The sequence below is a fragment of the Delphinapterus leucas genome, chromosome 20, assembly GCF_059928025.1.
Source record: "Delphinapterus leucas isolate spDelLeu-1000000601 "Yukka" chromosome 20, BTC_Dleu_Yukka2, whole genome shotgun sequence".
NCBI lineage: Eukaryota > Metazoa > Chordata > Mammalia > Artiodactyla > Monodontidae > Delphinapterus > Delphinapterus leucas.
Window position 1 is genome coordinate 56,990,740 of NC_143148.1, and position 24,871 is coordinate 57,015,610.

The 24,871-nt window shown below is 53.1% G+C and overlaps 1 protein-coding gene across 1 annotated transcript in view; it reads left to right on the top strand.

Annotated features, from left to right (window-relative positions):
* The first annotated feature begins 16,885 nt into the window (after nt 1–16,885).
* The window catches only part of LOC115802441 (uncharacterized), a 30,888-nt gene continuing 22,902 nt past the window's right edge, over nt 16,886–24,871 (top strand). Inside the window, exons 1-2 of the mRNA XM_089903374.1 lie at nt 16,886–17,622; nt 22,567–22,666. Of these exons, the coding sequence (XP_089759500.1) occupies nt 17,445–17,622; nt 22,567–22,666 (278 nt within the window). The 5' untranslated portion in view covers nt 16,886–17,444. The remainder of the gene's footprint in view (nt 17,623–22,566; nt 22,667–24,871) is intronic.

Below are 24,871 nucleotides of genomic sequence, written 5' to 3' on the forward strand. Positions count from 1 at the left end.
CAGAGCACCAGGGATCAGTTTACAAATACAAAGGGAGGGGTCTGAATTGGTACTTTGATAAGTTGTGAAACTCCTGCCCACCCCGTCTAGGCAGCCCCTCTTCTTCCTTCCAATTGAATCCACGTTCTCTCCAAGCATCCCCCAGGTGGAGGTCCAGAATGGTCCCAAATGAATCAGGAACCTCATTCCTCACATGCAGATTTGCCCAACTAGAGAAAGAAGCACGTTACACCTTATTCAAGTCATACGGACCAGCCCTAATACTGCTGACTTCCTATTGCCTCAGACCAGCAGAGTCAGCCTCACCTGGAAGCTCGCTGGAAATGCAGACTCTCAGGTCCTACCCCAGACCCACAGCATCAGACTCTCTGAGGGTAGCCCCAGCAATTTGTATTTGTTTTATTTATTTATTTCACTGAAGTATAGCTGATTTACAATGTGTGGTAATTTCTGCTGTACAGCAAAGTGATTCAGTTATACATATGTGTACATTCTTTTTCATTATTCTTTCCGATTGTGGTTTATCATAGGATATTGAATATAGTTCCCTGTGCTCTACAGTAGGATCTTGTTTATCCATTCTTTTTTTTTTTTAAGATAGATTTTATTCATTTTTATTTTATTTTATTTATTTATTTTTGGCAGGGTTGGGTCTTTGTTGCTGCGCGTGGGCTTTCTCTAGTTGAGGCGAGTGGGGGCTACTCTTCATTGCGGTGCGCGGGCTTCTAATTGCAGTGTCTTCGGTTGTTGTGGAGCACAGGCTCCAGGCGCGCGGGCTTCAGAAATTGTGGCACACGGGCTCAGTAGATGTGGCTCATGGGCTCTAGAGCGCAGGCTCGGTAGTTGTGGAGCATGTGGGATCTTCCCGGACCAGGGCTCGAACCTGTGTCCCCTGCATTGGCAGGTGGATTCTTAACCACTGCGCCACCAGGGAAGCCCTATGCATTCTATATATAGTAGTTTGTATCTGCTAATCCCAAATTCCTAATTCATCCCTCCCCCATACCCCCTCCCCCTTGGCAACCACAAGTGTTTTCTCTATATCTGTGTCTGTTTCATAGATAAGTTCATTTGTGTCATTTTGGGTTTTTTTTAGTTGCAGCATGCAGGATCTTTAGTTGCGGCATGCGGGATCTAGTTCCCTGACCAGGGATCAAATATGGGCCCCCTGCATTGGGAGTGTAGATTCTTAATTACTGGACCACCAGGGAATTCCCTGTGTCATATTTTAGATTCCACATATAAGTGATGTCATATGATATCTGTCTTTCTCTTTCTGACTTATTTCACTTAGTATGATAATCTCTAGGTCCATCCATGTTGCTGCAAATGGCATCATTCTGTCCTTTTTCATGGCTGAGTAGTATTCCATTGTGGATACATATATCTTCTTTATCCATTCATCTGTTGATGGACACTTAGGTTGTTTAGGCAATTTGGGTTTTAACACCCCTCCAGGGCATTCTGATCAGCTCAGGGTTGAGAACCACTGCTTTCAATGTAGCAGGCAAGATGGTAACACTGGTTCGTGTTCAGTCACGTGTCAATACCGCTCTGAGGAAGAAAAGCCCAGTTTGGTGCAGTTTGCTGCAAGGATGTTGTTCTGGAGCAGGGATCCAGCCCGGCAGGACTCAGCCCGAGCTGGGCCAGGTGGGTGGTGACCCAGTCCCTAATCCACTCCCAGGAGGAGGAATTAGAAAGTGGTCTTTGGGTTGTCAGTTCTCCAAAATGAGAACGTCTACAGCTAAAAAGGAAGCCCAGTCGTTTTCCTGACACTAGAATAGAGGCTGCCCATCAGGGGTGTTCAGGAAGGAGGGGAACCCCCTACCTGGGTTCAAATCCCTGCTCTACATTTAGAAGCTGGGCCACCCTATTCAGTGATTCAACCTCTCTGATCCCCAGCTCCTGCCCTATACAATGGGGATGACAATAGTACACACCATATAAGCTTGTTGTGGGGACGAAATATGATAATTCATGTGACACTCTGGCCAGAGTAAGTGCTCAACAAGTGTTAGTGAGTTTTTAATAAATGGGTCGTTTAAGTTGTAAAACTCTATGGTTTCCCAGTCAGTCTGGCTGCTCCTTAAAAAGTTATAGAGTTACTGTGTGATCCAGCCATTCTACTTATGCACCCAAGAGAAATGAAAATTTAGGTACACACAAAAACTTGCACACGAACGTTCATAGCAGCACTATTCATAGCATCCAAAAAGTGGAAACAACCCAGATGTCCATCAACGGATGTATGGATAAGCAAAACGTGGTCCCTCCACAGAACGGAATAGGATTTTGGCCATAAAAAGGGATGAAGCACTGACACAGGCTGCAACGTGGATGAACCTTGAAAACGTTATGCTCGGGTGAAAGAAGCCAGACACGGAAGACCACGGCTTGTAGGCTTCCATGTATATGAAACGTCCAGAAGAAAATCCATAGAGACAGAGAGCAGATTAGTGGTTGCTGGGGCTGGGATGGGGGTGGGGGGATTGGAGGGGATGACTAAGAGTACAGGGATTCTTTTAGGGGTGATGGAATATTCTAGAAGTCATTGTATTGATGGTTGCAAGACTCTGAATATGCCAAAACCCACCCAATTGTGTACTTTCAAAGGGTGAATCGTGTGGCATGTGAATTATATCCCAAAAGAGCTCCTTTAAAAAAGCCCATGTTTTGCCCATGAGACGCCCTAAAGCTATATTTTTTATTGTTAATGAGGGGCAGGGAGGGAAAGAGTGACCTGTGAACATTTTGATTTTTTTCCCAACTTGACCCCTGAGCAAAAAAGTTTCGAAAAGGTACCCGAGTTCAATTTCATCTCCAAGTTAGGGCTCTGTCCTGCAGCCCCTCCTTCAAGGTCAGCCCTTCATAACACAGCAAAGTAGGGCAGCCCATCACATTGTGGGTTGTTTTTTTTTTTTTAAGGGCTACAGACTTTCCAGCTGGATTTTGTCTGAAAACATCATACAGTCCCTGAGGTGGGTTAAGCCCCTAAGATCTTTGGGGGCTTGGGGCTAAATTATCAGCAGAAGAATTGCAGCATCTCCAGGCCCAGGGAGCCAGGCCCTGTGTCTACAGCTGTCCTTGCAGGCAGCTGCCCGGGAGGCCTGCCCTGGCCTTATCTCCAGGAGGAAATGTCCCCACCCTGCTCCAAACGTTTGTCCAGAAGGATAGGGCCAAGCAGAGTCCCACATCCCCAGCCAGAAACTCTCCCCCCACCCCACTCTGGAGGAGGAGAGTCACCAGGGAATGGATGGGGCTCCTGGCACGTGTGCTTCCCACGGGGCCTGAAGGATTCTGTCCGCAGTCTCCCCTCTGGCTCAGATCGCCCCACACCTTCCCCTCACCATCTCACGACTTCAGTTTCAGGGCTGGGGGTGGCCCTAAGGTCTCGGAGCCTGCCCCTACCCCCAGTACAAACTTATCACTTCTCCCAAGTCCCCCACACCCCAGGGCCTTTGCACAGGCTGTCATGGGAAGGTTCCACCAGGTGCCAGCTGTGTGCCCTTGGACAAGTCACTCCCTCCCGGGCCTCACATCCTCACTGGTCATTTGAGGAGCTTCCTCAATGACCAGTGGGGATCGGAGGGCCCAGAGTCTCGGGGTGAGTTCGTGTTCTGACTGCCTCATGCCTCCAGGATTGCTCTTTCCCCAGAGTCAGACTGCTAACTGCCCGCTCATCCTTCCAGCTGCAGCTCCCTTCCTGATGTTGGAACCTTCCGGAATGTTCTGGCACTCTCAGGTTCCTAGGCCCATCTATGATGGTCTGGTGGCCTGTTTGCTTCTTGGCCACACTGACGACACCTGGAGGGCAGGGCTCACGGGACGGTCCCTTTTGCATGTCCCGTTCACCAGCCCATCCCGTCACAGGCTTTCTACCGAAGTGTTTAAGGGAGTGAGTGAGTTTCCAAAATACTTCCTCTTCCACGATCTCACTGGGTCTTCCCCAGCACCTGGGCACAGGAAACAGGCTATTGCTCCATTTTACAGATGAGAAACTGAGTCTCTGAGCTCTGGGCTCCCAGCCAGGCTGCTTCTCCTCCTCAGCTTCTCCCAGGTTTCCAAGACGGTGGGAGAGGGTGAGGATGGTGCCATCCGCGGCCCCTCTGCGGCCCGTATGGCTCCTTGAAAGGATGCTGTTTCGGCAAAGCCTCCCGGCCCGACCAGAGCAAGGGGTCACGTGTCCTCTGGCAGAGGAGAACCCGTCCTTCTGGCCGGGCCGTGTGCATGCTGAATCATCACTCCTGGCCACGGAGTCCCTCTGCCCCCCGCCCAGCTGCCGACCCACAGTGCCAGCTCTTTCCCGATGGGAAGAGAGCCGTGGCCTTAGGGGACCCCAAGGGCCACCCTTCTGGAAGCAAACATGGACAAGCTGTTCCGGCTGGCGGAGCACATGGTCCTCTGCAGGCGGTGGAGCGGCTGGAGACTGTGCCCGGCCAGGCCGGGGTCCAGCCCGCGCTCCTCTGCCTCCCAGTAAGGTGACCTTGGCAAAGCACCGGACCTCTCCACCCATTTCCTTCCTGCATCAGGGGCGAGGGGTGCGTAATAACACCCACCCTTATTCTGAAGGATGGTTCTGAAGTTTAAAGGTCATGTAGGCCAGCGAGTGTTGGGCAGAGTGCCCGGCACACAAGAAACCCTCGGTGAATAGCACTTATTTGTAAAATGGTTGCTTATTTGTAGAAATCATCAGGAATCCTCCAGGAAGAGGCAGAGTATGAGAGAACTGTGGTTTTGGAGTCAGAGAGGATAGAGGGCTCCCAGTGAGTGGGGGCCAGGAGCTGTGGTCCCGCTGGACGCTGGGGTTGCTGAGGCCTGGGTGAGAGTGGACACTGGGAGTCGGGGAGACGGAGCCTGGCCTGGGGGGCTCAGTGAGACCGGCCACTCTGTTAGAGAACAGGGAGGAAAGAAAAGGGGCATGTAGCGCTATTGCAACGACCGCTGGATTGGATGCGCTCAAATGCTCTCTCAAAGTTCCCTGGTAGTTTCAAGACAGAGGCTGATGGGTTCTTTGAGGACTTGCTGAGCAACCGTGGGGCCCACGATTTCTCCGGGTTACATATGATCGTCATTGGGCAGCGGAAGCTAAGTCTGTGCTTGGTAGAGGATGGCTCCAAAAAGAGGCCTCTTGAGGCCACTGAAGGCCTGGTCGAAGAGCAGGGCCCGCGGGAGCAATAAAGAACCCAGGGCTCTGTGGACGCAAACCAGAAGGACCCCGGTGAGCTGCAGGGCTGTTTCTCCCTAGCACAGTCTCCTACAGCTGCTGTTAGCAAACTGTCGCAGACCCAACACCTTAAAACCACATAAATGTATTCTCTTAACAGTTCTGGAGGCCGGAAGTCTGAAATGAGTCTTGCAGGTAAAAATCAGGGTGTGGGCAGGGCTGCTTTTTCTGGACACTCCAGGGGCGGGGGGAATCTGTTTCCGGGCCTTTTCCAGCTTCTAGAGGCGCCCGCATCCCTTGGCTAGTGGCCCCTTCCTCCATCCTCAGTGCTCATCCCTCCAGCCTCTGCTTCTGTCCTCACATCTCCTTTCTCTGACTCAGACCCTCCTGCTTCAGTCTTATGAGGACCCTTGTGATGACATTGGGCCCATGGGATAACCCAAGATAATCTCCCCATCTCCAGGTCCTTAATCACACCTGCAAAGTCCCCTTTGTCGTATAAGGTCACATAGTCACAGGTTCTGGGGATTGGAGCATGCACATCTTTGGGGGCCACTCTCCCACTGACCACACACTCTGTACGTGCATAGTTGGGGCAGGCAGCCTCTGCCTAATGCGGCTGTTGGAATATCATTCACACAACTTCAAGTCTAGGGTTTTAATGTAACAACTTCTCTTCCTATCGATGTCACCAATATCCATCCCCTTTCTTCCTTTCACGGTAGAACGCCTCAGCCTTCATTGGGCTGAAGACTGTTCATTTCCCAGCCTCCCCTGCAGCTAGGAATGATCGCTTGACTCTGTCTGGCCAACAGAATGTGAACAGAAGCATTATGTACCACTGCCAGACTGCACCCTTAAAAAGAATGGGCATGGGCTCCCTTTGCCTCTTCCCTCTTCCCACTATCTGGGATGTAGACACGATGGCAGGGGCTGGAGCAACCACTCTGGATCCAGAGACAAAAACTATGTGTTGAAGCTCACAAAACTGCCCTCCTAGCAGTCACCTCCCTCTGGACTGTGAGAGAAATAATATCTTATCTTGTTTAAACCAGCGTATGAGGGGGCCTCTTTGTCACAGCAGCGTACGCAGTACCCTGGCTCAGACCCATGGGCCTGTTTATCTGAGAGGCTGCCTTGTTCTGCCCACTGCTGAGGACTCCAAGGGCTCTGCCACCTCTCTCCTAGACCTCACCCCTGCTGAGCTGGTAGAAGCTGCAGGCAAGGTTATTAAATTCTTCCTATGTTGGGCAGAGAGGGGAGACTTTCCCAAATGTGCAGGCTCCAAGCCCTGGCCATGGACCAGCGGCCTCAGCATCACCTGGGAGCTTGTTAGAAATGCAGAGGCCCTGGCTCCAGCCCAAACCTTACGCGTCGGACTCTGCATTTAACACGACCCGCAGCTCACGGGTGTGCAGCTGCTGTTTGCAAAGCTCGGGTCTCAGCTCCTCAGATTTTGTACATGTCCGTGCTGAGACCCCTCCCACTCCACGTGAGTGGATATCAAGCTGTCCCCTGAATCCCTAGGGTTGTCCAAGGGCCTAGATCCCTCACCCTTGCTTTAATGAAGGCAAAACCACAGTTTTGGTTTTATTTGATGGGGTTCTGCATGGACTAATTTTCTAAAGTGAAGAAGTATGAAAGTCCTGGTTCTGGGCCATGCCTCCTCTGATGGCAACTGCGGGGATTGCTGGGGGCTCACAGGGCATAAGGCATCAGGGCTGGCAGCCAAAGGCAAGTATCAGGAACCCCCTCGGTCTCTCGGGCGTCTATACGACATTTCCCCAATTTCCTTCAGAGGAAGCGATCTCCATGGGTGGAAAGGCCTGGAGTCTCATCTCCAGGTGCCTTTGAGACCATTCATTCCACTTCCTGTTGTTTTAGCTCATTTTTGTTCATTTATTAGTGGGTAGGTGTTTACTAAGTGCCAGGCGCTGTTCTGGCAGTAGGAACACTGCACTGATGGTACCTAACAAACTTCCCTCATGGAGGTTACATTTTACTATGGGTGTGTCTGGGGAAAAGATTTCCAGGCAAAGGGAGCAGCCAGTGCAAAGGCCCTGAGGTCGGAGGTGCCGGGAGCGTTTGCGGAACGTCGCGGCTGGTCGGCGTGTTGTGGCTGGTGGGTAAGGGAAGACAGCAGGAAGGATGTGGGGAGGCGTGGCAGTCATAGATTTACGGGGGTGACCGGCCTGGTGTAGCAGATAAATGGTAGATGTCCTCTGCCCGTGTCCCCTCTGAACTCGCCATCGTGATTCATGCCAACGGCTTCTTACCTGCAGTGCCCTAAGCAAGGGCTTTCTCTGGCCACAGGAGCAAGCTCGGGGTGCATCAGGGGTCCCCAGAAGGGCCAGAGAGTAGGGTGACCCACTCGTGTCTGGCTTTAGCACTGAAAGCCCCAGAGCCCAGAAAACCCTCAGTCCCAGGCAGACTGGGGCAGGTGGTCACCTTGCAGAGGAGTTAACGTCCAGGGAGCAGCCCTCAAGCAGGGAAGGACGAGGATGGTATATAAACCCCAGGTCCTGCCCCTCCCATGGGACAACTCAGCGCCACGCCCCAAGTCGTGGGGTCCCCAGCAGGCTGCCCGCTCAGGACCGCTCTCTTTATCGTCTTCCCCCTGCCCGCCTCCCTCCAGCACCTCCTCACTTGTGCTTCCTGGGAGCACCTCCCCAACATGCTATTTGTACCAAATCCTTGTCTCAGGCCCTGCGTCCAGAGAACTCAACGTAAAACACAAGGCAGAGGGGATTCATAGATATTCATTAGAATATGGGGTGGAGCTATAGTCGCCCTGACTTGCATGCAAGGTTCGTGGAATTTGCAGGGGTGTCCCCATCCTGAGGCCCCTCCGGCCTGTGCTAAGCCTGGCTTTGAGTCAGAATGGACGTCACAGCTGAAAGGCCGAAACACAGGGTACCTCCCAGACTCTTAGGTCATCCCAAGTGCCCTGCCGTGGCCGCCTCCCCTGCCCACCTGTCACCTGCCCCTCCCGACAGGAGGCAGCCAAGGTCACAGGCAAGAATGAATGGTCTGTGTCCTCGGCCGCAGCCTGGGTCACTGCCGGGAACCCCTGGGCTCCCCAACGCCCGGTCAGCATCCCTGTGCTGACCCTGGCCTGCCGCCGGCTTGGTGGGAACCCAGGGGCTGCGTGGGGCTGCTGGCCCCGGCCTGCACTTGTTCCGTCTGTCCCTCACTTGGCTCTGCAGTGCTGACCTTGAATCATTCCCTTGGCCTCCAGCCCCTGGCCTCTCTCTTCCTCTTTCCACGGGGAGCCCAGATGTGCTGATGAACTTACCGGATGGAAGTGGCCCTTTCCTGTGCTCTGACCTGTGGGGCCCTTGGTTCCAGCCGGCAGCTGTGGGCCAGTGTAGACTTCCTGGGCCAAAGTCAGGGGGTTCCCCTCACATCGCAACCCACAGAATGGTGGCTGCTCTGGAGCTGTGTAAGGTGGCGAGCCGCCCTGCCCTCCTGCAGCCCCCATCCACACACTCATGGCAAAATCCAAGCCCCCTTCCAGACTGCCACGGACCCCGGCACACACAAGAAACCCTCTCTCACTCATTTCCGGAAGCCCCTTTCCCAACACCTGTATTCCATCCTGCTTCCGTATCAGTTCGTGGAAAGTTCTTTTTTCCTCTAACTAGCTTCACAGCATTGGCTTAAGAGTTTCCTTTGGTCGTGGTGATGAAAGAATGACTCAGGTGAGGGGTTGGCAAACCATTTCTTTCAAAAAGAGGGGTCCCTTTTCTTTCAGATGAAAGGACGCTTAGATTCAGAAGACAACCCCGCCTTTAGCTGACTGTGAGCCTTGAGCAAAGGAATCCCTTGGCCTTTCTTGAACCTCACCTGTTTCCTCCATAACAAGTGACCTTCCTGTCCAAAAGAGGAATCCTGGAGCTATCAGTTCCCTTTGGAGACTTTGCAGTATGAACTCATATCTTATGCGTAGGGAGAAAAAGCCCTTTACTGTTCACAATGTCTCTGTTTTCTAAGGATAGTAACGGCTACCATTTTTAAGTGTTTGTGATGGGCCATGCTCACAACCCCCCTGTGAGACGATCCAACTACTGTCCCCATTGTATAGATGAGGAAAGCGAGGCTCAGAAAGGTTAAGTAATTTGCCCGAGAACACATAGCAGGACTCAAACCTAGATCTTTCCAAGGGCCAGAGGTGCCCTGGGTGACTCATTCCGGGTTGTCTGAAGATTCCTTCTGGATTCAGCATTTAGTTTACTCTTCTGTTTTTTTGTGGGTTCTGTTTTTTCCAAATCAAAACTGCTGGTGGTGGTTCCAATTTAGCTGGGGCCTGGTCGGACCTCCCCAAAGCCGGAAAAGATGCCTTTCCAGGATAAATGGAAACCGTTTACACAATAGTGGTCAAATGCTTTAGCAGGAAATAAATCATATAGGATAACACTGGGAAAGCTGAAATGAATCTGTGTGGGCAGCTGGGTTTAACCCCCAAATTAGTTCCAGCCTCTTTAAAAACATTTTTGCCCTCTCTTTTCATGTTTGTTTGTTTCCGTTTTTTTTTTCCCCTTGTGTAAATTTTCCAGACCTGGCTTTCGGAGAGGCTGCTGGTGAGTCAGACCATTCTGCTTATCTAAATGCTAACCAGGGCCACCCTGGTCCCCAGTTATCTTCATTCCCGCAAAGTCACCAAGGTGGGGGAGGGGAGGGGATGTCCAAATGAGCTGTAGTTCATGGAAGTTCCCTATCCCTGGGCTCCAGATTTGGGGGCCCTCCCTAGAGAGGCAACAGGCCATGCCATCACCCCGAGCTCCTCAAGCCCCTCCACGCTGAGGGTCCCAAACCAGACCTCCTGAATTGGCCAAGCCCAGGTATCTGCATTTTGATGCACACCCCTGTTTTCAACCCCGGCTGTCTTGAAGAAAACCTAGGCACGCAGAATCCTGTACCACAGTTCCCAGAGCACAGGTGGGAACCCCAGACCTCAGGAAAGAGTTCTTTGGAATGCTACAGGACCCTTCAGCCCTCCACCCCGACCCCACCTCCCAGACCCAGTCCAAAGGGCAGCTCTGCCCATGCAGGGTACAAGCCTCTGAAGGTTTAGGAGCAGTTGAAGAGCTGTGAAGAGTGTGCCCCTGCAACATTGACAAGTAGCTTCTTCTTGTTTCTACTTCCTTTTCCCTCAAAACATCACAAGTACAAGAAAAGTTAGAAATTCTGTCAGCCACATGTCTCTGAACATGTTTACAATAGGAGAAACCAAATGGAGTCGAGAAAAACCCTTTATCAGGGGTTTCCAATGATCCATCCGTTTATTCAACAAATCCTTTCCTGAGTTTCCACCGTGTACAAGGCATGGACAGATGTCAGCAGCCAGACACACCCCTGCCTGCCTGGGCCGACAACCAGGAGACAGACCCGTGATTCATTGTTTAACCAGGGGCTCCAAGAGCCTATACTGGGCTCCAACCCAGTTTAGGGAGACAGGGAATGTTTCCATGAGCTCTGAGGGGTGTGGGGAGGTGGGGAGGGAAGGGGGCTGATGAGCATCCAAAGGCCACAGCCCAGGGAAGGCCCCCCCCTAGTGGGGAAGGCTAGGGGCGTACGAGGAAATGAAGCCCGGGGTCTGGGGAGAAGGCCTAAGATGAGGCCTGGTGCACCACATGGAAGGTTCCGGAACAGCTGCCCATCCTCTCCATGTCTGCACATCAGACAGGACCCAAGCGAGATCTGCCTCCTCAGCTGACCCTCTGGCCACCAAGCGTGACGTTCCCACCGTGCTCTGGCCCCTGTCCCCTCTCCTGCGGGGATGGCCTCTCCTCGGGCCCACTTCTGCATCCCGAGGACAGCGTTCCCACCGCCAAGGGCATCGGCGGAGACTGGAAGTAGGCTAACAGCTTCCAGATGTCCGTGAACCCAGCCTGGCTTCTAGAGGGACTGTTTGGCTTTCCAAGGTTTATCAACAGCAGGATAAGTTCCCCTCCTGACCCTCGTGAGGCCGGGGGCCCCCAGCCTGGCTGGCTGAGCACGCGGCAATCCCCGGGCATCTTGATGTGGGCCCTCCGGTGTTTCTGCCCCGATCAGGATAGGAGGGGCTCCTAATGCCCAAATGGCCGGATTCTGCCCCAAAAGAGAGACGGCTGGAGGCAAATCCGGCGAACCCGAGGGAAGGTTGGCTGAGCTGGGAGGATCCTGACCGTGCCTTTGACACGAGCACAGCACCGCTGCCAGCCACAGGAAGCCCCAGCCTCTACGACCCCACCCGGCCCAGACACACACTCCCGTCTGCCGCCCGCTGAGCTGACGGCAGCCACTCTGACCTCGGGGCTCAGCCCGGAAGCGGGGTGGGGAGGGAGGGCTGGTTCCGGAAGACAGGACATGTGGCCTGTCTTTCCAGGTAGATGTTAGCAGCCTTCCCTCTGACTCACTTGGTGGAAGATGCTCACATGAGCAGCCCCGCTCCCTGACCCCGGGAGGGCCCCAGGCACCACGAACTCAACACACAGACGGCTCATCGCTCTTCTTCCAGAAGCTTCCGGAGGCCTTTGTGCTCCAGACGCTGGTGATTCCCACCATCAAGCCGGTCCTGCAGAAGCTGGGGCATCTCATCCTTTTCCTCCGTATTCAGGGGATGCCACCCTTCCGAAGTCTCCGCACGTCCCGAGTTCCCCCCGCCCCTCCTCTGCCCACATCCCTCCTTCTCTGATCGGCAGCTCCAGCTGGTCCTGCCGGAGTTCAGTCTTGCCCACTCTGGTGGGTTTCGTTTCGGTTCCAAAATACTTTATTGAGGTGAAATTACAGAAAATTAACGCTTTTAAAGTGATCACTTCAGTGGCATTTAGCACGTTCACAGTGTTGTAAAGCACCACCTCCATCCGGTTCCAAAACCTTCCCCTCACCCCAGAGGAAAACCCCACACCAGTTAGGCAGATTCTCCCTCTTTCCATCTCCCCCAGCTCCTGGCAGCCATCAACCTACTTTCTGCGTCTATGGGTTTATCCCTTCTGGATGTCCCATGTAAATGGAGCCACACGCTATGTGACCGATGGTGTCTGGCTTCTCTCACTTGGCATAAGGTTTTCGAGGTTCATTCATGTCATAGCTGTGTCAGTGCTTCATTCTCTTTTATGACCTAATCATATCCCACGATCAGGACAGCCCACCCTTGGTTTATCCATTCACTGGCTCATGGGCAGGGAGAGAAGGAAGGAATCGCATCTCCTCCTAGGCCAAAGCCTCTTCCGCTCCATTTGGGGGTCTCCTCAAGGCCCCCCGAGTTCCTAACGCCACGTAGGAGCGGGTCTCCCCGTTGGGTCAGCTCGTGTGCAGCCGAGGCCGTTGGTCAGGGAAAGCCCTGGCCTCTCTCCGAGGGCTGAGTCTTCTTCTCAAAGCCGATTGACATTTCCACTTAAAAAGACCGTTGTCCAGCCTGAAAAAGCCCAGTGTTTCCGGCCTGCCTGTTGCTTGTTCAGCTGTGGCTGGGCTGGGCCAGGCCAGCTCAGGGCTTTCAACGTACCGAGCCTTTAAATGACCCCCGATCTGGCTCAGTGTTAGCTGCCTTTGGCCCACCTACCATCTGTAAGCCATTTCCTGCCTGCAGCTGGCCCTCACCTCCCATTTACCAGAAGCAGAGCCGTGAGGCTGGGCTGCAGGGCAGATCCTGGGTGGGACCGGCGGGGCAGGAGCAGAGGATGGGCTTGGCCAGAAGCTGGTACTTCGTCTCGATCATGCTTTAATGCCACCTTGCCTCGGTCAGAAGGGTATGTGGTTAATTTCATGCTGTGGACAGGCCCCCACGCCAACCAGAAGGAAGTTGTACCAGGGTAGCCTCGGGTGCCCGAGCGGAGTGATGGTTGATGGTCACAGCTGACAGTATGAGCCCCCTGCTTGAGGCTAACAGCAGCCCTAGCAGGCCAGACCCTGGGTCATCGTGCATTTATAAAGGGGGAAACTGAGGCCCCTGGGGCCCTGGCTGATTCTGGCAGAGGCGGCCGGGTAATTCCCCTTCCCTTCGCCTTTCATATTCAGGGCAAACTCGTTAAGATGTTTTTCCCTCCTGCAGCATTTCTGTGTGTATCACGCGTGATTCCTGCACGTTGCAGGCTGAGGCCGGGACTGGGCCTGAAGTCGCACCTGTCCCGTCCGACTCCCAGGCCGCCGTCCCAGGAGCACTTCCGTATCGCCTGCGCGCAAAGCCTCACCTCGGGGGTGTGATGTGGGGACTCTGACCCCAGACACTGTGTGTTTGGGAGTTTCCTCCAGCACCTATCGCATAGTGAGCACTTAATTGATTTAGTCATTTATTCATTTAATGATTTATTGTTTTACTAAATAGATACATGTTGAGCACCGACTGCGTGCCGGGCACTATTGTAGGTGGTGGGAATGTCCATACTCGTGTGTCTGTGTGTTTCTGAGTGTGTCTGTGGGGGGGGGGTATGTGTGTGTGTTTGAGATATTTCTATGTGACGAGCAGGTGGTGGGTCACAGGTGACAGATGGCAGGAGTGGTCCTTCTCCATGTTCCTCACAGGGGGCAGGGGAGTTCTCATCGTCATAGGGACTGAGGGACCCCAGCTAAGGGAGCAGCCGCCATCTCAACTTTGTGGCAGGGGTCACATTGGCGATTAAAGGCTCTCACCTAGGCAGTGACGTGTCCCCACCACAAGGGGGCGGAAAACGCAATCCTACCAGGTGCCCGGAAGAATGAGGTCCAGAGATATTCGGAGACCGGCACTAACGTCTACTATCACTGCAATATGGGCGTTGTGTGGGCCTGAGGGTCAGCAGGGAACACGGTAACTCACGCACTGACGGTCTAGCTGGAGAGACAGACAGTGAACGAACCACGACAGAATTAATGATTTAATTGCATCTATGGCAAGGGCTACCAAGAAGTGCAAGACACCAGGGCACCAAACACGGCCACATAACCTCATTGGGGGTGTTGGAAGACCTCCCTCTGCGGCTGAGGTGATGCTTAAGATAAAACCTAAAAGTTGATGACTAGGGTTCTGTAGGTTGAGATGAATGGGAGGGCGTCTGAGAAGTGGGCAGAGTGATGGCAAAAGCCCTGTGGATGCAGGAAGTGTCCTCTCCAGGAACTGGAAGAAAGCCATCACTGCTGGATCAGAGCATGGAGATGGAGATGAAGTTGGAAAGGTCAGCGGCCAGCTCATTCACGGCCTTGTAAGCGGGTTTATGAAGCTGGCCTGTATCCTAAGAGCCATGGGGAGCCACGGAAGGTTTTCAGAAGGGGAGTGCGGTCGGGGGTTGCAGCTGGACAGCGCCCTCTGGTGGTTGTGTGAGGACTGGCGTCCGCAGTGCTCTCGGCCAGGGCTTGTCCTGAGCTTGTTTCTAAGCCCTTGCCCGCAGGCTGTGGAGATGCAATCCTTCTGAGACTGCCCGCCCCGTTAATGCTGGTGGACACAGCTCACAGGGGCCAGCCTCCCAAATGGCACGCCACCGAGGCACGCTGTCCAGGAGACACCAGACGGACATGCCAGGGCTGCGTGGAGCAGACCCAGACAGCGAAAGGTCTGGCTGGCCTGCGTTTTCTCCAACGGGTGCCTGGTCTGGGTCTGACTGAATTCAGACAGGACGGGAGGCACCCTGATTACCTTCCCGTTCGCATCCTGGGTAATCTCAGAGCTCACATGGGTGTGTGCTTGTGAGTGTTCGGACAGACACCCCCCCTCCCCAAACGAGGGCCGATGGAATGATGGCCACTCAAATCCCCCCGTATTACCAAAGGCAGATAAACGCCAACCAGCCAGAAGCGGGGGATCCCGTGGCCGCTGCCCCCACCCTCCCTTGCATGCTTGTGGCCTGTTTCTGCCCGAAATGCTTATCACAGGCAAACGATGAGTCATGGCTTGGGTTCTTCCTCAAAGGACAGCCTCAAGCAGGAGACGTTTATAAGCTGCTTTTCTTCTTTATTTTCAGACAGGGCGATCGAGCCAAATGAACTTCGTGGAAAGGGAGAGGAGATGTTTGTCCTCCTTCATTTTCGGAAAGTGTGACCGTTCCAAAGTGCACTCAAGGCTCCCTCTGGTCCCGGAACCCAGTTTCCCTTCCCAGTCGCCAGTATCTGCCCTTGCAGAGGAGCAGGCACAGAGCAGCAGCCACGGATCCACCAACTTCTACAAAAGTTGTGCTCCCGTGACTATGCTCTGTTCCTTGCCGGCTACTGGCTTTACTTCTGTAGGGGAAGAAGATTTGGAAATAGCCCAGTAATTTTCTTTTGGGGTGCCCCCATCAGCACCCCTTCTGCTATCACAACAGGGCCACGAAATGTGGCTTGTTGCTCAGGGTGGAGGAGAATGCCTACAAAGGTATAAACATACAGCTTTGAGCAGGAAAATAATTGAGTTTTCTTTCTAATCCTTGGTGAGACAGTGGTCTTGAAAGCCGGGCTTTCAAGCATGAGTAAATATTCCTGGAATTCCCATTGCTGAGCCGTCTCCCATGAAGAGTCAAGCAGGAGGACTGACCTCGGTGTGAATCAGAGCCGGGACGTTGCAAGAGGCAGCTGAGGGAAGAGAAAAGCACACGGAGAGGAAGAGCTGGGGGGCAGGGCCAGTGGGAGAGACAGAGACTGGCTGCAGCCCTCTGCTGGGGAGACGGAGGCCCCATGCAGCCTTTCCCCGCTCCCTGGTGGGCCTGGAAAGGTGGCCCATGGCAGAGAGCCTCATTGTGGGCCCACGCAGCAATCAAGGTCCAGCCCAGGAAGCAGACACCCTCCTGGGCATTTCAGTGGAGGGTACTGAATGCAGGGCATTGATGATGGAATGGCTGAGAAACTGGACAGAGGAAGGAAAGGACCAGGAGGGGATTTGAAGGCAAAGAGGCCCAGGACCCCACAGCCCAGCACCGCTTCCCAAATGGCCCCGAACGATAGAATAGAAACGGTGGAGACTGGGGCCCGAGAGAAGACCCCTGCTTCCCATGGCTTGTGAGTGGCATGCGGGGGTTTGAGAAGTTCCGTGTGCCCCAGTGGGGAATGTTATAGGGCTGAGGGGGCAGGTTGGTGAGCTCCTGGGGGGAGGGGGCCACCACTGGAAGGACCACAGGGACCCTGATGGAGGATCACGGAACAGTGAAGCTGGGGAGCGGTCAAAGTAACATCTGGATTCAGAGAGTCCCCCAACTCAGATATCGTAATGCGAGCGAAAGCACAGCAGCGCGGCTCTAAGAGATGACAAAGCCCTGCTGTGAAAACCCAAGGACAGTTTGAACAGAATGAGTCCATGAAACGTGAGAGTAGAGAATGGCCATATTTCTAAGGAAGTCTCTAATGTGCTTTTAAATATGAATGTGTAAATTAATAAAATAAATATTATGCACATATGTTTTAAAGGAGAGCAAAGAACGATCACTCCTTTTTGCTCATCCGTAAATTTCAACAACCCCACTGCACAGCTTGAGGAACGCCTGCCCCGCCGCATGCTCCAGCTCTCCCAGCTCCCGAGCTACGCGTTATTCAGTGGTTTTCTCCGCAGCTGCGCTTTTTCTGCAAACTCAGCATACGCTCTCCCTCATTCTGCATTTTAAGTGCTTTTTGCGGGGGAGGAATCGCTTCTTCACCTGGAGTGGAGCTGAAGCTCAACCCCCGCCCCCGGCCAGTTGGCAGAAACATAGTTTACTAGTTAAGGGTATGCTAGCTGCCCTAACGAGCAAGTCTCCACATTTCAATGACTTTAAATGCAATTGAAGTTTGTTTTCCTCTCGATAATGGAGAGCAGGTGTTAAGGGCTCTTCCGCAAGGCAATGTAGCAACTGAAGGCAGAGAACTCTGCCAGCCCCCAGGATCCCTTTGCTTCCAGCTGGTGGGAAGGGACAGGGCAGGAAGGAGCAGGTGTGGGAGGTTTCTAGAGGAGCACATGACTTCCACGTGAATCCCATTGGCCAGAATTCAGTCACGTGACCTCACCTGACGGCAAGGGACGCTGGGAAATACCAGTCCGGCTGTGTGCCCTGGAGGAAGAGGAAGCGGTTGGGCTGTGGGGTGGTGAGCAGCCGGCCGGTCTCTGTCACACACGGACCCCGTGAGATTGCCTGTGCGACGCCGTTAAACGTCCCCCTGTAGACAGAGCTGGGGGGAAGGCTGCCCTTTGGAACTTTGTTCCCATGTCCCGTGTCCCACGCGGCAACCTCGCTTCAGTGCTCGCTGCACGGAATCGGAGGACTGGCTAAGACATGGTCCCCGTCCTCTGGGGCTTTCTGTGTCCCTGGAGTCAACAGACGCAGGGAGAGAGGCCTGAGCGAGGCATGATGTCAGAAGTCCACACTGGCACCCGTGGGGCAGGAAGATGCCTCGGAGCTTCAGCGAAAGGCCCACAGCTGAGGTCAGCTCCCCGTTCTCAACAGGGCGGCCTGCCCTGTCTCCAGGGCTCACCCAGAGCAGCCAGGCCTCGGCGCCTCCCCACCGTCAGCCGGTCCCACCCCTCCAAGCGGGGCCAGGCCCTGCGAGCTGCAGCTTACGTGCAGGTGGGTTATTCACGTGTGGGGTCGCGCGTTCTGGCTACGGTCGAGTTTCCCACCCTCAGGTCCCACCATGGGAGCTGGCTAATTCCTTTGTGTGTGTGTGTGCGTGTGCGTGTGTGGGTGTGGGTGGGTGTGGGTGGGTGCTGGGTAGGGGGTGCCCCATGTACTGCAGGAGGTGTACCAGCAGCCCCGACCTCTCTCCCCAACACACTCTTAGCACAGCTCTGAGTTGTGACAACCAAAAGAGTCTCCAGACTTTGCCAGATGTCCCCTGGGGGGCAAAACTGTTGCCAGTCGAGAACCATTGGCCTGGAGGGTGGTCCTCACACCTGATTATACATTTGAATCACCCGGAAGCTACAGAAAATTACCAATCCAGACCCGGCAAGTCCACTCCTAGGTATGGGCCTGAGATAAATGAGGCACGTCTACAGAAGACTGTAGGCCTGTGTTCCTGTGGGTGTATTATTAATAGCTGATGGCTGGGAACAGCCCAGATGTCCATCCATAGGAGACTAGATGAACAGATCATATATATTCATATAGTGGAATAATACTCACCAAGAAAGACCAAAAAAACCCAACAACAGGCATGAATTGCACTGCTATTAAGTTGAGCAAAGGAAGCCTCACACAAGAGTACATGTCGTATGATGCCTCGTATATGGGGTTCAGGAACAGGCAAAACCAGTCTATCGTGATAGAGGTGGGGAGAGTGGATATTTCTGGGGAGGGTAGTGACCGGAAACCTGGGACGCTGGGAATGTTCTATCTTGATCTCCATGGTGACACGTGGTGTGTGCGCATATAACGGTTCATCGTGCCGTGCACTTGAGATTTGCACATATAACTGTTACGCCTATGTATTCGCTTCCCGTGACAGCTGTAATACATTACCAAAACTCGGTGATTTAAAGAAACAGGAGTGTATTCTCTCACAGTTCCAGAAGCCAGGAGTGTGAAATCAGGTGTCACAGGGCTGTGCTCTCTCTGGAGGCTCTAGGGGAGGGACCTCCTTTATCTCCTCCAGCTTCTGGTGGCCACGTTGCTCTCCCGGCTTCTGCTGTCACGCTGCCATGTCCTCTGTGGTTGTGTAATCTCCCTCTGCCTCCCTTATAAGGATACGTGTGATTGCATCTCAACCCACCAGATAATCCAGGATAATTTTCCCATCTCAGGATCCTTAGTTACATCTTCAAAGTCTTTGCCATATAAGGTAACATTGATAGGTCCCAGGGATTCGGACCTGCTATGTTTGGGGGCCCTTATTCAGCCCACTGCATAACTAAATTTAAAAGAAAAATTTTAATTACCGGTGTGATGGCCCCACCACACAGCAATTGAATCAGACTCTCTGCTGTTTCTGTTGTTAAGTTACACAGTCCTGGGCGTACGGGGGTGGAGAGACACTGATCTGGAGGTGGTTCTTCCCTTGTCAGCGCGTTCGGGAAGGGTAGGGATGTGCCTGTCTTGCTCGTCACTTACCGCAGTGCAAAGTTGACTTAACGAACTTGCTAAACATGGAATGAATTGATACATGAATGAATATAGTTACTACTAAGATCTGTTTTTTGCTCGTAACACTTCTGACACCAAACACGTAGATTTTCCCCACCAAGCAATTCTCCACTTCTCTGTGGACGCCAGCTGGGTGTCCTACAACGCAATTCGATTCTGATACTAACCACCCAGGGTGAGAGCAGACCCCACGGTTAAGGGCTCAGTCCCGCAAGACTGCCCCCACTTCAGATGCCAGTCGCAAGTGGTGGGTCCCCAGCTCACCCACCCTTCTCTCTGACTTGGCAACAAATCAAGGAATGCCACAACCCCCTCCTCAGGTTCAATAATTTGCTATAATGGTTCGTAGAACTCAGGGAAATACTTTCCTTACATTTACTTTTATTGTAAATGTAAATCCTTTACATTTATTGTAAAGGATACAGATGAATAACCAGACGAAGAGGTACGTAGTGAGAGGTCTGGAAGGGTCCCAAGTGTGGGAGCTTCTGTCCCCATGGAGTTTGGGGTGCACACCCTCTCGACACGTGTGTGTGTTCACCAACCCAGAAGCGTTTTCATGGAGGTTCCATTATATCGGCGTGGCCGATAACCTCATTTGCCGCTGGGGATGCCCCACTCGCCTCCCTGGAGGTCGGGGATGGAGCTGTAAGTTCCAATACTCTAACCACATGATTGGTGCCTCCGGCACCTGGCCCCCGTGCTGAAGCTCTCTGGGAGCCGCCAAGAATCACCTCGTTAGCATAAACTCAGGTGTGGTGGAGAGGGGCTTGTTACGGATAACCAAGGACACCCCTATCTCCCCATCAGCAAAGTACACAGGTTTTAGGACCAAATATACATTCTTTTTCTGTCACAGTATCACAAGAGAGGATGAGTGCGGCCACAGTAAACTGGGATGATCTAAAGTCAGAGGACCCAGCTTCAAACCCAGCCCTGCCGCTTATGGGCTGAGTGACCGTAACCAAGGCCCCTCGCCGTCCCACCCTTTCTGCTCACCAGGAACGCGAGGACACTGCTGGGGGAATTCATGAGATGACGTCTGTCCCTGTGAACCTGCTTGAAATGCAAAACAAGGGCACGCCTTCCCGTGCAAAACATCTGATGCCGAGCCCGTGGTAAATGGTGACTTCCCGGGTGAATCAAATAAAATCAGAAGATGCTGGGTGTTAGGCAAGTGGGATTTACGTGCTCGCCTCACTGTCGGCATAAAAACGCTCGCTGTAAACGTGCAGAGCTTGTGAAATAGCCGAGCGCTCTTTGAAGGCAACGGGGAGGGACCCTGGAGCATGTAAGCTGGGTGGGGGGACAGATTAGGTCCTTTTGAGGATGACAACCGTAAAACCCTTTCCTGAGTCGAGGGTGATGTTCTAAACCAGTTCACTGCCTGTGTAACAGTATGCCCAGTGCTGTTTAGTTTGACAGGGGAACACAAACGGACGAAAGAACACCCAAACGACAACAAAAACCTCCTTCTCGGGAGAGCTTGGGGTCTGATGGTCTTGCTATAAGACGTCCCGCTTGGTTTGGGATTTCAAGCAGGTCTCTGGGGGGAGGGGGGAGAAAAGGGCCTGGTCCCGTGGAAATTTCCGAGTAGGGTTTATTTTGAAGCAAAGGTTTGGCAGCCCTGACCCTGTCTCCTTGGCTAGACAGAGCCTCTTTGAAAAGAGTCAAAAACAGCAGGGATGGGAAACGGCCCTCGAGGGAGCTGGTTTTAGTGGAATCCTCTTCTTCCAAAAAGAACTGCCGAGACCAGCCCAGGCATCCCTTGCTTTATGAAATTCAGCTCACCTGTGGTCGGCAGAGTAATGCCCGCTGCCTGCCCCCACGGCAGCCTAATTCCCGGAGTCGCTGTGTACGTGACCTGACGTGGCAGAAGGCACTTTGCAGGCGTGCTTGAGTTGAGGACCTTGTGACGGGGCGATGATCCTGGGTGATCCGGGTGGGTCCAGTGGAATTGCATGAGTTCTTGAAATCAGAGATGCTTTCCCAGCTGTGGTCAGAGAAAGAGGAGGCAGTGGAGGAGGTTCAGAGATGCAGTGTCGCTGGCTTTGAAGATGGACAAGGGGGCCGTGAGCCAAGGACCAGGGGCCGCTGCTAGAAGCTGAAAGGGCAACGAATAGCTTGCCCCCTAGAACCTCAGGCAGCACCACTGATACCTTGGTTTAGCCCCGTGAGCCCTGTGTTGAATTTCCGACCTCCAGATGGAAGATGCTGAGCATGTGTTGTTGAAGCTGCAGAGTTTGTGGAAATGTATTGCAGCAGCGATAGAAAATCAAAACATCACCTTCTTTTTTTAAAATTGATTAACGTAGAGTTGATTTACAACGTTGTGTTATTTTCTACTGTACAGAAAAGTGGTTCAGTTATACATCTACATATATTCTTTTTTTTTTGCGGTACGCGGGCCTCTCACTGTTGTGGCCTCTCCCGTTGCGGAGCACAGGCTCCGGACGTCCAGGCTCAGCGGCCATGGCTCACGGGCCCAGCCGCTCCGCGGCATGTGGGATCTTCCCGGACCGGGGCACGAACCCGTGTCCCCTGCATCGGCAGGCGGACTCTCAACCACTGCGCCACCAGGGAAGCCCTACGTATATTCTTGTTCATAGTCTTTTCCATTATCGTTTATCCCAGGATATTGAATGTAGTTCCCTGTGCTCTACAGCAGGACCTTGTTGTTTATCCATTCTCTGTATAATAGTTTGCATCGGCTAATCCCCAAACTCCCACTCCATCCCTCCGCACCCCCTTGGCAGCCACAAGTCTGTTTCTGTTTTGTAGATAAGTTCATTCGTGTCATATGTTAGATTCCACAGATAAGTGACATCATATGGTGTTTGTCTTTCTCTGTCTGACTTACCTCACTTAGTATGATAATCTCCAGGTCCATCCCTGTTGCTGCAAATGGCATTATTTCATTCCTTTTTATGGCTGGGTAGTATTCCATCGTATATATACGTACCACATCTTTATCCACTCATCTGTTGGTGCATGTTTGGGTTGTTTCCATGTCTTGGCTATTGTAAATAGTGCTGCTATGAACGTTGGGGTGCAGGTACCTTTTTGAGTTATAGTTTTCTCTGGATGTATGCCCAGGAGTGGGATTGCTGGATCATACAGTAACTCTATTTTTAATTTTTTAAGGAACCTCCATACTGTTCTCCATAGTGGCTGCACCAATTTACATTCCCACCAACAGTGTGGGAGGGTTCCCTTTTCTCCACATCCTCTCCAGTATTTGTTATTTGTAGACTTTCTAATGGTGGCCATTCTGACTGGTGTGAGAAATAATTGTAGTTTTGATTTGCACTTCTCTAATAATTAGCGAACGTCGCCTTTCTTGAGCACCTACTGTGTGCCCATTCCTGGGATGGGATCCCTAATCCTAGTGACCACCTGTGACGCTGAGCTTGTGATCCCATTTTACAGGTGTGAGTAAACTGAGGCTCAGCGAGGTGAACTGCCATCCTGAGAGGGAACGAGAACCCTTGGCCGACTCCAGCCGCCCTGGGCCTCGCGCTGCTCACAGGTAAGATGGGCAGGAATGTGGGCTTGAAGCATGTGGTGCACAGTAGGTGTTCAGTCAGCGTTACTTCTCTCTTTCCTTTTCCCAAACATCAGGTGTCCAGCAGGTCTGGCTGGGAAGTGTGATATTTTCTTCCTGACGCTCTACAAAACCATTACAAAATCAACCCTGGTTCCCCAGGGCAAAAACCTCCCCTGATAGAGGCCATCGTGGTGGGTAAAAGGCTCTCACGGGCAGAACTGGGAGACACGTCTCTCACGTTGGCTCTGAATGATTGCTGTGTGACCTCAGGCTGGTTTCCGCCCCTCTCTGGGAAGCATGTAGTTTCGGTTGACTCAAGTCCCCCTGCAGTCTCAGTCTCCAGGGAGCCTGTGAGCAAACTCTGGTCCCCGTCCAGAGGACTGAGGTCAGGCCAGGCTGGTGGCTGCTGCTGTGTCTCTGCATGCGTCCTGGGAGGGCACACAGGGGCCCTCACAGCAAAGTCAAGCCCTCCTGCCCTCCAAAAGGCCGAAGTGTGAATTTCCCTCTGCTGTGAATCTGTCCCCTTGGCGGGGCCGGTTTCCTGGCCTGGGGCTGAGCCTTTTCCTGGCCTTCTTCCTCAGGAGGGTCCCCAGGTTGTGGTCCAGCCCTGGCCGGGAACTAAAGGTCTGTGTCCTGGCCTGCGTTTGCCAGCGGGCACCTGGCTGACCTCCAGACAGTTACTCCCTGGAAGGGAAACGTGAGGGAAGGTGGGACAGCCCAGGGGTCCCCAGCTGTCCCTGGCAGTCCAAGCCTTCTCCCTAATCTGGGAGGGCATCGTGCCTCAGATCCGTCTTTCTCACACTTTGCTGTCAGCGTGGGAAGGACCTTGGGGGTGGGGTGCCCCATAATGCTGGCCTGCTCAGCCCTCTTGAGTTGTATCCCTTAGAAAGATCTGTTCGAGTCCTAACCCCCAGAATCTGTGAGTGTGACCTTATATTTAGAAATTGGGTCTTTGCAGATGTCATCAAGTTAAGATGGGTTTGTACTGGATTAGGGTGGCCCTAATGTAATGCCTCGTGTCCTTATAAGAAGAGGGGAATTTAGACACAGACACACAGGGAGAAAGCCATGTGTAAATGAAGGCAGGGATTGGAGTGCTTCTTCTACAAGCCACGGAATCGTCCCTAGAGCCCTCAGAGAGAGCTCGGCCCTGCTGACACCTTGATTGTAGACTTCAGGGCTCCAGAACTATACGTTTCTGCTGTTTTAAGAGCCCCTAGTTTGTGGCGCTTTGTTACGGCGGCCCCAGGACACTTGCACACCCACTGCCTGCTCTTGCCCATTTCCCAGTAGTCATTGCTTTGAGGAAACATGAGGAAATCACCTAGTGTCCCTCCAAACTGAACATATCCAAACGCGAGGCCTGGCCTTTGCTCACAGCTTATGTCCTTCCTCCGTTGTTGGGGGTAATCATTTTACGAAGGGATGCTAGCCAGAGATGGCCGTTGAACTTTACTGATCCTTTGTTAGTTCTCAGAAGACTTTTCTGGGACTTCCCTGGTGGCGCAGTGGTTGAGAATCCGTGTGCCAATGCAGGGAACATGGGCTCGAGCCCTGGTCCGGGAAGATCCCACATGCCGCAGAGCAACTAAGCCCGTGCGCCACAACTACTGAGCCCGCGAGCCACAACTACTGGGCCCACGTGCCACAACTACTGAAGCCCGTGCGCCTAGAGCCCGTGCTCCGCAACAAGAGAAGGCACTGCAATGAGAAGGCCGCGCACCACAAGGAAGAGTAGCCCCCGCTCGCCGCAACTAGAGAGAGCCCACGTGCAGCAACGAAGACCCAACGCAGCCAAAAATAAATAAATTAATTAATTAAAAAAAAAACAGTTTTCTGAATTTCTATGAAATTCAAAAGTCTGGTGACATGGGCTCTGGAGTTAAGAGAGCTGGTTCTGGGTCAGGTCCTGCTTGAAATGCCCTGTGTGTGATTTCAGAGGAGCACCTCAACCGTCGGGGTCTTCCTGCCATCAAGAGGGTTGGAGCGGGCTTCCCTGGTGGCACAGTGGTTGGGAGTCCACCTGCCGATGCAGGGGACACGGGTTCGTGCCCCGGTCCGGGAAGATCCCACATGCCGCGGAGCGGCTGGGCCCGTGAGCCATGGCCGCTGAGCCTGCACGTCTGGAGCCTGTGCTCCGCAACGGGAGAGGCCACAACAGTGAGAGGCACGCGTACCGCAAAAAAA